Here is a 12769-nt window from a genome sequence, read left to right on the forward strand (position 1 = left end):
TATGAAATAAAGTAAAAAAAAATCCTTTTCCTTTATATGTACATAATATTGCTACTATTATCGCAGAAGAGGCTAACCTATTGGTTAAGCCTTTCTCTCTGAAAGAAATTCATGAAGTTGTTTTCCAGATGGAACATGATAAATCCCCATGTCTTTATGCATTTGCTGCAGATTTTTATTAGAATTTTGGGATTTATTCAAACATGGTCTCAAGATATTTGATTTTTTAGGGGTTCTCAGGATATTTCATGATGTTTCTAGTTAAAGCTACAGGCCAATTGTTTAGTTTTTTTATAAAAAAACTGGTGGATTGTTTAGTGGGCAAACTCATAAATTACACACACAGCTTGTTCTTCAGGCCCATATTTATGTCTTCCATCCACATTTTCTGATGGGCTGGGTGTTCCAAGGCCAAGTCCAGCTCCAATGTAACTCTGCCCCTGTTTATGGTGGAAATTTAAAAATATCTGGATTAACTATAATTTGTTTACTCTGGTTTTCAAAATATGAATACGCCAAAATACATCAGAATTTAGACTAGTATGTTTACTTAACGTTAGCACTAACTTTTTTTTACAAAAGTCTTGATGAACATGGTTAATCTTGTTGTGGGTAGGGTTATATCCCTTATTCACAAAAAGTTGTCAATGGGGTGTATATCATGGAACCGGTGCTCATTTTACATGAAGCCTTGAATTTTGTGCACCAAAAGAAACAAGGAGATTTTTTGTCTCCCCTACTGTTTGATCTTGTTGTAGATGCCCTTGCTTTTGCTCCTTGATAATTCTAGAAATTCTTAGATTAATTAAAGGACTGCTATATGACACAATAGATGGTGGTGTTAAGATGCTCCAATATGCTGATGACATTGTATTCCTTCTGAAAAATATGATTTTAGTAGTGCTCATCATCTAAAGTTATTTCTTTGTATATTTGAGCAAATGTCTGGACTTAAAAATAAGTTTACATAAGACTAAACCGTTTCGTTCTTGTGACACTAAAGAGAGATCTCTAGAATACAGGAATATCTTTACTTGCCATGTTGAGGAATTTCCAATGAAGTGCCATGGCATTCTTGTACATGGGTCTTGGATTTACGACAAATCCTGAAAAAATCTAGAGGACAAATTAGAGAAAATTTGTGAATGTTGCCAAGGGAAAATGTCTTCTATAGGAGGCATACTGGTTTATTTCATTCCTGCCTTTCTAGTATACATTTGTATACAATGTCATTCTACAAGCTTCATGTTGGCAATAGGAAAAGAATGATCTTTTTTAGACCTGGGATTCTTTGGCAAGAAGACCCAGCCAAGAAAAGATATCATTTGATCAGATTGCCTAAGGTATGTCAGTAAAAGTGCATCTCTTAAACACCCCTACTAGATTTGGGTGATCAATGGCAAACCAATATAGAGGACTAACTGTCCATCAAATTTATTTTAGGAATTTAGTGTTATGGTTTGAGTGGGATATCAATTGTGAAATGTGCCTCCACATTTTCAAGAAGTCGTCTCCTCCAAGAGATAAACATGTGATTTACGCTCGCTTGGAGATACCATTTGCCATGTTCATGCCACGAGATGCGTGCAAGCATGATCGATAGTGTCTCTGAGGTGGACCAAACGCAAGAGCCCTATGGTTATGAGCAGCCGTATGTATTGAAGGAGAAAGTCCACGCGAACTATACCGAGGTGCTACAAAATGTCGTTGATGTAGAAATCACGGCGTCAGATGAATGCCACATCACACTTGTTTTCACTGATCCGCACTTCTCTATGATCTATGAGCAGTAAAATGTACGTAAAAAAATGCTCATGAAGTAACATGTCCTTGACCTGACAACAATTTCTCTGGGTGTATTTTAGTAATATGGTGTAACATTATAAAGCCTTCCCTCCTAAGAAATCTTTCTTTCGCAATGATTTGCAGCATATACTCTCTCTCTTTTGTGGGAGGGATTTGGAGCATATATACTCAGATGGATAAAATAATAGAGTCGAGAATTAGCATACAGAACGCAACAAAACATGTAGTTCAGAAAGATGTCCAATTATTTATCTAGTTAAAGTGAGAATTTTAACAGCTACGTTGTTCGTTCCTTTATACTCCGCGGGGCCCTCTGAAATGGTTCGTTGATTCTTTTCTTTGGGGCTAATGCTTCGTGAAGATAAAGATTCTATCTCTCTTTTGTCCAACTTTCAAGCACCCAAGGAAATAAAAAGACGTGGAAAGTGAGCTCAACTGATGCAGCTAGTCGAGTTTCATATATTTCTTCTTGACTGGCACTTTGATCATGCGTGATGCTTAGTCTCCAAGTGGAAAGGGAATTGGATCCTTCTGCTACGTAAGCTCACCAGTGAACCGTGGAAGAGAACTTTTCCTGGCAATACAGCAGCAAGTAGCATTCATGCTATATATCTCCCATCAAATGGTTTCCTTCACGCATATAAACAATCTCATTTCAACCTCCAATTCATATCTCCCTTTGGTTTTCCGTCACTATACAGAATAAGATAAGATTGGAAAGCACGAAATTCAGTGCCTACTATTATTTTCTGTTCCGCCGTTTTTATCTAGATCTACTATTAAAGGAAGGTGATATTCTTGGTTTCGTCCTGCTTCATTTGGTCCCGCTTCGATTAATTTCACGTACGCTTCCTTACTTGCCAACTGTTTTGGCCTAGCGGAGAAAGCCCACTTGGCGGCGCACTGAGGCCCAGGTCCGGAGAGCTGGCAAAAAATAAAATTGCTGATGAGAGGGTTCGATCTCATAACCCGCGAATCGGCCACACACAGTTTGTCCAACTGGCCCAGCTAGAGATATTTTGAGAGGATTTTTTTTCTTCCGTTGTAACGCACGGGCCTTTTTGCTAGTATAAAAAAAAGGAAACCCAAATTATAGACAGGAAAATGCATAACAAATGGTCCAAATGGTCAAGTGAGGAGATGTGTGTGCCGTCATAGAAAAAAACTAGGCGCCGTCCAGAGAAATCGCATGTCTGTTGTCATTTCCACCAGTTCCACTCGCCTACTGCGTCAGTTATGGCTACATGCGTGGGGTATCCTCCTTTAAAAAAAACAAGCGTGGGGTATCCTTGAATTTATGTCTTAAAATTTTATTTCTTTTCTTTTATATTAGGTTTATGTGTCTCATGGCTTTCTGCATACCTTGTGGTTGTCATGGCCGATACGAAAGGGATATGTAATATTTTGGTCTTGGCTCTAGGTCCAGTGTTTGTCCTTCGAGTTTTCATCCTCTCTTGGGGGTGGTGGCGATAAGTTTGGGTTGACCCGGTTCTCATGTTTCAATATTTTCTGCTCATGAGCTTATTGCATGATTACTGCAATAAACCAGTGCTTTTATATCTTGTCTTACTTAGAAATGTGTGGCCCCCAGCCGTGATCTTAGGCTCTCACTTTTATGGCGTAAGCCACTCAAGCGACCCTTCAAAACCTATGAAACTAGTCAAGTTTGTGCAAGTCTAGTCTTCTTTTCTTTCTTCTTCCATTTAAAAAAAAAGTCTTCTTTTTTTTAAAGAAGGAAGACCCCCAGCCTCTGCATCTAGGCGATGCATGCAGCCACTTTATTAATTATTTACAAAGACCTTATAAAGTAATACGTTAGTAAGTCTGAAGCCATCGTCTTGGCAACATCTGTCGCTACTCTTATCCAGTTGATGAAGGGATGCTGATAGTCTGAGTCTAATACCAAACAGACCTCACAGCAAATCCTAACATCTAAGACTGGAGGGCCCAACCAAGCACTTGCCGGGTATAGGGCACACACCGGTCCGGCGCACTCTCAGCGGCCGCCGTCGCCAACTGCCACCGATTCATCTTCAGAGTTGTACTGGTGCATCGACCTTGCCCGACCTAGCTGTCAACTCCCTAGTCTAGTCTTCTACCCCCTACGCTCTAAAATAAGTGTCACTGATATAGTGCAACCTACAGGGAGTACTATTTTTCATGCGATTGTTACAAGAATGTTAGGATGCAAAAAATAGAGCTAGAGAAGATAGCTACAAACGGTTCCTCAATGTATTTTTTAGTTCTATTAGAGATCTTTCTGATTTCGTGTGGGTTTTAATTTTTGGATGTGATATACTCTGATTACAAGTTTTATAAAATACAAAGAAATTCAATGTCAAAATATGTGATCAATCAGTTTTAGTTAAAACCACACAAATTGCAACTTTGGCTATTAAGTACTCGCTCCGTCCGAAAATACTTTGTCGGAGAAATGGATGTATCTAGATTTTTTTTTATAGCTACCCGCTTATTTCTAGACACATCCGTTTTTATTTATTTCTACGACCAATATTTTCAGAGGGAGGGAGTACACATGGAAACGAAGAAACTAAACAAATCTCTAAAAGCAAAGATAGCAAATCAATTAGGTTGAGGCAGACGGATCGTCACTTCCATTCCATGCATGCTGACACGCATGCAACGAATTCGCCCATGCAAAAAAAAACTTAACCACGTAGCTAGCTAGCGAAGTGCGCTTTGCTTAGTGACATGCATGCTGAGCTCCCGGCCGCGCATGCATGCAGACTAGACAGCCGGGAGAAAACTACGTAATTCCAAAGAACCGGAAAGGAATGCGTCAAAAGGGTCAAATGGGTGGAATTCTGACCTTGCGAGCAGCCCCTTCCATCGCAGAAAACCAAAATGAAAAGGGGCCGCGCATTTTTCTTCTCCCCTCTTTAATCCTGCTACTTTGAATCTGCCTTTTGTTTGCTCTCTTATGAAAAGCCCCTCTGAACTCCGCTGGATATCACGGAGCACGCCCTGGCACCCCCTAGGCGTTGAAAAATTGTGGTGCTGGAGGGACGCAAATAAAATTTCATATAACGTGCTGGGCCTGTGGGAAAAAGATTGTCGCTCCTTTCTTTTCTGTTGCGGAGATGCAGGCCGTTGTTCTTTGCTTTGAGCCAAAGCAAAGTGAGCGGGCGAAGGAAGCAAAAAAGATTTGGAACCCAAACTGAAGCTGAGTAAGCAACTAAGCATGGTGGTCATCAGCTAGGCATAAATTCTACTAAAAAAGCTTGGCATCAATTAAACAAAATCAAAGTCAAGCAAGCTAAGCTCCGCCCTCGGTCGATCGGGCTCGCATATTCTGACGGAAAAGCATGCGGCCGGATACGGGCTAGCGAGCGTAAAGCCTATGCAAGGGTCGCCTCGTTGTGATGCATCGCCCGCCCGTTTCATCGTGTCGCTATCCGGATGCGTCGTCGCGGGGGGAATAAATTATGGGCGGCATATTTTTCTGTTGTGAGATACGCACGGCAGCCGACCTGAAGCGCTTCAGGTCGATCGGCGAGCTAGCTTAGGCCCTAAGTCTGCGCCACGTACGCACGCAGCTGCCGCCCCGGCGGACCCGGCCTGTCTACATGGCTGCAATAAACAAAGTTGGTTGGTTGTAACTTTCTGGTAGTATGGGCAACTGCAAGCGATGGTGATTTGTTAAACTGTAATAAACTGTCTGAATGTTAGATCAGGTCGACGACGGCCGACCTTAATTCCGGAGACCGAAGAAATCAACCGTTTTAATACCCTGATTTGGACCGTACGTGACAGAGCAGCTGACGCATCGAGCTACTCATGGTCTGTCTGCGTCCCGATATGCATTATATCTGCATGCACTGCTCCTGATGGCGATTAGATTTAGCCGGGTGTCAAGAGAAACCTTAATTTTCTGAAACGGCAGCGTAGTGATACCACACCTCTCATGTGCTCCCATGCTTCAAATTTTAAAAGTCATATTGCTGAGGCGTTTGGTACACTGCATAGATTTTGAGGTATTCCGCATCTGTGGTGGTTGATTAGGGCATGACTGCGTGAATACAAGTCAAAAATTAGGTTTGCATATACTAACTCCGTCCCAAAATAAGTGACTCAACTTTGTACTAGCTTTAGTACAAAATTAATACAAAGTCGAGTCACTTATTTTGGGACGGAGGGGGTAGTTTGGTAGGCTGCCTCACATCACTGAAGAGTTTGATATTAATATTGTTTTCATCAAAAGGAAAAGGACTCAAATAGCAAAAAAATGATAACTGTTGACTCGGGAATCTATAGCTAATATATAGTGGTAGTAATAAAAGAGTTCTCCCCTCATATAGTTAGGGTTCTTTTCCTCCTCCTTCGATGACTAGAAGGCGATGCCAATCTACCCTGGCTCCACGAAGAGACCAATGCACCTTTGTCTCCCCATTTGTCCCTTCAGAAATGGGAGGGGACGAAGACCCCAGGGATAAAGTTAAAGTTTGCCTCCAATCAACACCGACGAGACAATGGCATCATCGCCGACATATAATAAGGTCTTCCTACCTTGTCCACGTTTTGACGGTTCATCCTAGCAGTGCCGAGAGGCGTGTGGATGATGGTGTATGATCTGGTTTTCCAGGTTTTTTTCCTTCTACAATTTTGTCTTGGTCACATTGTCTAGTGGAGTAGACAACGTGGTTGTGCATCTTAGTCCTTCGGCTCCAGTTCCGACCAATGATGGTTGTTCAGTCTCGGCCTTGTTGAGGAGCATGTGAGACTTGTGTTTTCCAGAATGTCAATATTGGGTAGATCGTAACTTACCCCTTAGTTCTCCTCCAAGCGAACAAAAGAGGCGGCTAGGGTTTCTATCTCCTGTTGGCGTCGCTGCTGATTTGCCTCGTCTCCTATGGTCTTAAGGCCATGGAGGCGCGGTGGATCCCGGCCCTTACCGGCGGGAGTGTTCCATTTTTGTATGTTTCTTTGAGTTTTGCTAGGGTTTGTGTCTTGCTCAGGAAGACGAGACGTTGGCGGCTCCCTGAAGATGGAATAGAGTTCTCCCCGCCTTGCCCCCGTCCCGGTTGTATGTCTAGCATCGTCGGGGGACGTGTGGAGGTGTATCTCCGACGGAGCTCGCGGGATTCGGTTGGTGGGTCTGCTCGGATCCGGTCTTCGTTCGTCTACATTGGTGTCTTTAGGTTGGATCCTTCTGATCTACGCTTCTCTTCAACGGTGGTGGTTGTTGTCTTGGTGCGCCGATCCTATGGGGACTTAGTATAATGACTTTCTGATTGTCTACTACCATAAGTTTTGCCCAGCTCTGACGAGGGAGGGGTGATGGTGGCGGCGTGCCTTCGGCTTGCTTCAGTGCTTATAGTCGACGCTAGATGGTCTACGAATCTGGATGTAATTTTTATTATTTCTGGTGTTCGTTGTACTACCATGATTGATGATGAATAGATCGGAAGTCCCCCCACCCTCAAAAAATACATTTGTATTTTTCGGTTCCGTCTGGACATATCTCGAATGTTCTAGAAGCCCTCTTCGGCGTTTTCTTCTCCGGGGCGACAATCTGCTACGCAAATCGCAGCCATGGACGTCTTCTGGTCTACATTGACTTCTCCCTGACATCTACTTCTATAAGTCTCTCGGTTTGAACAAGTTGTCTGCTGAGACGGAAGGCCAGAGGCAGCAACGAGCTTTGCATATGACACGTTGCGGTGGATATAGGAGGAAGAAGGCCTCACACCTCAAAACTTTAGATCAATTTTTGTAATGGTGATTTAATGGTTTGTTCTACTTTTTGTTTGCGGGAAGGTTTTGTTCTACTTAATATATGCTCTTAGGCCTTTACTAAGAAGAAAAATAAATAGTAAAAGATCTCTCCTAAACACAGGGAGAAATGTATGAAGGGGAATTGATCCGGCCGACGATGTCCCATAGGCTTATGTACACGTAGGCATAAGCAAGGGAGGGAAACACACAAAGACAATTTCGTAACTGAACCTGGGGAACCACGACAACTGTCCGCACCTACAATGCAATGCCTATTGCTGCAAGAAATCTCGACCAGGAATGAAAACAATATTAAACAAACCAAAATATGTATCCTCTTGCAGATATTTTGCAATAGACAACGGGAAAACTTGAGGCCTAATTAAGCTGCGGGAGGAGTATTTCCTTTTCTTTTGAGAGAGAAGGCTGCAGGAGTTCACACAGAAGTTCTGCCGGCGTCCAATGGCCTGCAGAAAAATGTTGCGTGCAAGGCGAGCCAGACATTTCGAGAAGTGGTCACGCCCAGCGAGGCAGCCCGGGATCCCTGCGGGGAGAAGGGGAAAAGGAACCCAAACACCGGCGGCAAGTTGGTCAGGTCACGTGCGTTGCATGCGGTTCGCAAAGGCAGCACGCTACGTTGCCCGGCTGGGAATTAACTTGACCGCCACGCAGCACTCGTTGCCAATTCGAAGTCCACCATCCCAACACACACCATACACGAGACGAGAATACGAGATGCTACGAACGAGACAGCACACGGCTTGCACACAGGAAAAAGGCGTGTCGTGACGATCGAGCCGGTCAACGGGGAAGGTCAGCGTTGGTGCTGGAACTGGGCCGGGCCGGGCAGGGCTGGCGGGCGGGGCCCATCGGGAAGCCCCTCAGGCTACTTGCTTGTCAAGAAGAAGAAGAGCGTGAACGTGGTGGAGGGAGCGTCTTAAGCGCCAAGAAAGAGGGGAAAAACTGATTAGGAATACAGTACAGTGTGAGTAGCTGTCGGAGGAGTGAAAGCGACGCGCCGGCCGTTTCGTGCGTGCTGTGCTGATAAACCTGCCACGCAAGGTACGGGGGTGGGGCGAAGGGCAAATTCGGTACAACTGCCTTCCGCTTTCGTACATGGGAGGAAAACAACTGTGGTGAAACGAAGGAATTAAACGTCTCCATCACGAACCTCCAGCGTCTACGGAGAAACTAAAACCAGGGAACGCGACAGTTATTTTTTATCTTTGACATTATCCCTTTTTTTTAATCTCTGAATGCACCACATTATAGAGCGCGGGCGTTTGGTATTACTTTTTCGGTGGTTTCAGAATCTCTATGTAATTTTTATTATGTTTGAGATACTTTCTATTTAACTTTGATAATAAATTTTGATTTTCACAAGAAGAATGAAAGTGGCGACTTTGTAATTTATTATATTGATGAAAAAAGATTGCACTTCCTATATCTACCCAATTCGATGCTTACTGTAGTACAGTGTACTATACTTCCAAACCAAGTTTCCTGAAAAAACAAAAACTTCCAATTCAAGCAAGTAGTAGTTGAAAAAAGGGAAACAAGGCAAGTGTGGATTAGGAGAACGGTTGCGGGCCAAGCTCGAGCCATCTAGACTTCTCCACCAAGTCACCTCGGGGCAGGGGCAAAACCGCCATCCGAAGAAAAGAATTTTTTTCCAGAAAGAAACCGCGCGATCGGGCGAGCCGAGCCGTCTCAAAACTAAACTAAAAGCCGGCACCACGCGCCCATCCTGCCTCCTCTTCCTTGCCGCGGCGCAATACAAAAACCGACGTCCTCGCCGACGTGCGCCTCACGAGACCGACCCGCCGTCCCACTCCCCCGCTTCTTATATATTCCCGCCCCGCCTCCGGCCCCAACTCCACTTAGCCCGACCCGACCGCCTCCACGCATCATCGACGGTGAAGCCCGTTGCGTTGCGTGGTAGCGACCGTCTCCACAGATCGGGATCAGGCGGCGATGGACTTCTCCGGCGATGTCAAGCAGGCGATCCCGCGGCCCGCCGTCGCTTTCGGCGGCGTCGGGAGCGCTGGGCCGTCGCCGCTGCTCAGGGGCTGGCGGGAGTTCAGGCGGAGCGGCGCGCCGGTCAGGTTCCTCTGCTTCGAGGGCGGCGCGTGGGCTGATGTCGAGGGCGAGGCGGCTGTACCTCTGCGCCGGGCGTTCCTGGACGGGAGGGTGGTCGCTGAGGCCGCGTATGGCGGCAGGGAGTTCCTGTTCGACTTCTTGCGGATGGTGCGCATCGACGCCGGCACCGCCGAGGAGGTCGCCATGGGCTGGATTGACGACCGCGGGGCCTGCTTCTTCCCTGTGCCGGACAGCGGGAGGAAGAGGAAGAGGGGCGAGCCTGAGCTGGAGGACGGGGCGTCGTCCGGGGTGGAGGAGAGGTCCGACGAGAGCAGCGACACGGTGGAGTCCGGCAGGGTCAGCAAGGCGGCCCGCGGGGCTTGGGGCAGGGCGGTGAGGCTGGAGGAGACAGACAAGTTCTACCAGGTTGTCAAGAAGCTCTTCCTCAGCGGGATAGCCCCTCGGGTGGGCGGCGGCGTGGCGATCACGGCGGTGCACAAGGTCGCCCAGGGTCCTCGGTGCAGGGCGTTCCAGCAGCAGGGACAGCTCCTAGCCGCTGCGCGCGGCGCCGACGGGGGCAATGCCAAGTTCGCCTGGTACGGCGCGCCGTCGGCGGACGTGGCCGCGGCGGTGGAGCACGGGTTCGGGAGGACCAACAGCCGGGTCCTCGGCCATCGCGCGCATGGCGACGGCGTCCACCTCTCGCCGCCTCAGTCTCCTTACGCCAGGTCAGTTCGGAGTTTTGAATTTGTGGTTTTGAATCTTGAATTCTTGATCGATGGCAAGAATGAACATAGGCATATAGCTTCAGCATAATTTATCAGACACAGTTACCAATTCGGATTTGTTGCAAATTGCATTCATATTTCCCCATCTCCCGAGAGTTTTTTGTGTTCATATCTGCACTTCTAGTTTTTGAATTGAGAAATAGACTTCTAGTTTTAAATCATGAAATAACTTGTACTCGGTACAAAATATTCCTTTGTTCTATTTGCTCTCCTATAGGCTGCTCGTTTGTATCCATGGACATCACCACATCAATTGATTGCATGCTATTTTAGCCTTTGGTTTCTATGTATCTTGATTCATATTCCTAGCTCAAAAATTAGGGGGAAACAAGCTTGCATAAACAACAGAGTTAGTTTATCTATGAATGCAGTAATTGGACTGGGTAATGGTTTGTGGAAGGGAGGAAGATGAGCAAAACTGAATCATGTTTCCTGCTACCTAGAGTCCGGGTGATGAAATATGTTCTAAATGTTCTGTACATAAAGAAACTAACGAGTATGAAATCATTTTTGTGCAGCGCAATGCTAGCAAACGCAGATGAGAACGGCGAGGCGCACATCGTGCTGTGCCGTGTTCTGATGGGCCGGCCAGAGGCCATCCCAGCCGGGTCCTCCCAGCTCCACCCCAGCAGTGACAATTACGACAGCGCCGTCGACAACATGCAGAGCCCACAATGGTACGTTGTTTGGAGCAAGGATATGAACACGAGGATCCTCCCAGAGTACGTCGTCAGCTTCAAGTGCCCCAGCCTCCATCAGATGCAAGGTTCGTGAAGTGCCCTGTCTGAATTGGTGCTACAATTGCTCCCAGATGTGCTTGGGTCTCATGTCATTGTTCGTTGAAATTTTGGGTTTCAGGATCATCGGAAGCGACCTCCCAGCTAAAGAAGCCTTCACCGGTGGCTCGTGACATGTTTCCGACGCTTTTAGCAGAGATCCAGCGGTTCGTGCCATCCTCCAAGCTGCAGACATTGCAGGGGACCTACAATCGCTTCAAGGTAAATTGGTGTTCATCGCCTAGTCCTTCACATTCATTTAGATGGCAGATCGGCACAGCTGCTGCATTTAATCGATGGGATCGTGCCTAGTTCGTATTTAAATCTCTCACGGACAAGTAATTTGTGATACTACAAGCACTGAATCACAGACAAAGTGTACTCAGCTACGATTTTCTCTGTGCTGCAGAAAGGGCAGATGAAGAAGGATCAGTTCATCCGATTCTTGCGCGCCTTCATCGGCGACAGGGTGTTGACAGCAGTTGCCAAGAAACTCCGAGGATACTGATGGACAGTGCAAGGGTGTTCTTCTGCCAGTTCTGTTGTCGTCATAGTGGTGTGCTGGTGGTGAGGTGGTAGCTCATTCGGCTGACTCCATAGAACCAGAACGGTGTGCGTGTCGGGTATCAACCAGATAGTTCTTCATTTCTTATGTCGCCGTAGTTTAGCCGAGAATCGTTGTTGATCTCAAGAACATAGAGGGGTTACGGCAATCTTCCATTAACCAACACAAAAGTTAGATTTTATTCTTGGTTTCTGCTATATTTTACTTGGTATTTTGTTACCTGCAATCTGTACAGACTGAAAGTTTTACCAATTTATGCCTGAAAGGAATCATTTGTTCGACGCCAGCCAACAGTTTCTTGTACCTGTATCGAAATACCATTTTCAGATATACTTCGTTTGTCTGATACTCCCTCCATTCCTAAATATAAGTCTTTGTAAAGATTCCACTATAAACTACATACGGATGTATATAGATGCATTTTGAGTGTGGATTCATTCATTTTGCTCTGTATGTAGTCCACTTAGTGAAATCTCTACAAAGACTTACATTTAGGAACGGAGAGAGTAGAAGATAACCGTGGCCTACATTCAGCGACGCGAATTCAACAATGCCAAATGTACCGAATCATTGATGCGAAATAAATCGTAGAAGATAACCCGTGGCCTACATTCAGTGACGCGAATTCAACAATGCCAAATGTACCGAATCATTGATGCGAAATAAATCCATCATTACCATAAGACCAAAACTGCTCTATGGCGAAGAGGAGCTAAGCTACGCTGGTGTCTTATTTCTCTGAGCTGGGTCAACCATCCCCCACTTTTGACATTGCTGTTATATATGAGCCTACGGAATTGTCTTGTCTTGCTAGGGAGTTTTCCTGGGAGGAGATTGTTCAAGCAATCAACCATTTGCCTAACAACCGCAGCCCTGGCTCGAATGGGTTCACAAATGAGTTCTGCAAAGCTTTCTAAAGTGTTATCAAGGAGGATCTGCAACTCTTTTTTGATCAGTTATACCACAACCAAGTGGATCTCTCTGGCATCAATCAAGCATACACTTCCCTCTTACCCAAG

General features: G+C 45.8%; 1 protein-coding gene across 1 annotated transcript; it reads left to right on the forward strand.

Moving 5' to 3' along the window:
* Positions 1 to 9295: 9295 nt before the first annotated feature.
* On the forward strand, positions 9296 to 12036 carry LOC119291111 (probable inactive poly [ADP-ribose] polymerase SRO3). Its single transcript, XM_037569820.1, has 4 exons — positions 9296 to 10349; positions 10928 to 11175; positions 11268 to 11407; positions 11595 to 12036. Exons 1-4 carry the CDS (start codon positions 9517 to 9519, stop codon positions 11691 to 11693), a joined length of 1320 nt encoding a protein of 439 aa, XP_037425717.1. The 5' UTR covers positions 9296 to 9516; the 3' UTR covers positions 11694 to 12036.
* Positions 12037 to 12769: the final 733 nt, after the last annotated feature.

The sequence above is a fragment of the Triticum dicoccoides genome, chromosome 4B (genome assembly GCF_002162155.2).
Source record: "Triticum dicoccoides isolate Atlit2015 ecotype Zavitan chromosome 4B, WEW_v2.0, whole genome shotgun sequence".
Taxonomy (NCBI): Eukaryota; Viridiplantae; Streptophyta; class Magnoliopsida; order Poales; family Poaceae; genus Triticum; species Triticum dicoccoides.

What these genes read in the sequence shown, in the direction of transcription:
- LOC119291111 (XM_037569820.1), top strand. Translation starts at nt 9,517, where the DNA reads ATGGACTTCTCCGGCGATGTCAAGCAGGCGATCCCGCGGCCCGCCGTC. An exon ending in CAGCCTCCATCAGATGCAAG is followed by an intron (nt 11,176 to 11,267) that starts GTTCGTGAAGTG and finishes TTTGGGTTTCAG; the next exon opens with GATCATCGGAAGCGACCTCC. An exon ending in GGACCTACAATCGCTTCAAG is followed by an intron (nt 11,408 to 11,594) that starts GTAAATTGGTGT and finishes TCTGTGCTGCAG; the next exon opens with AAAGGGCAGATGAAGAAGGA.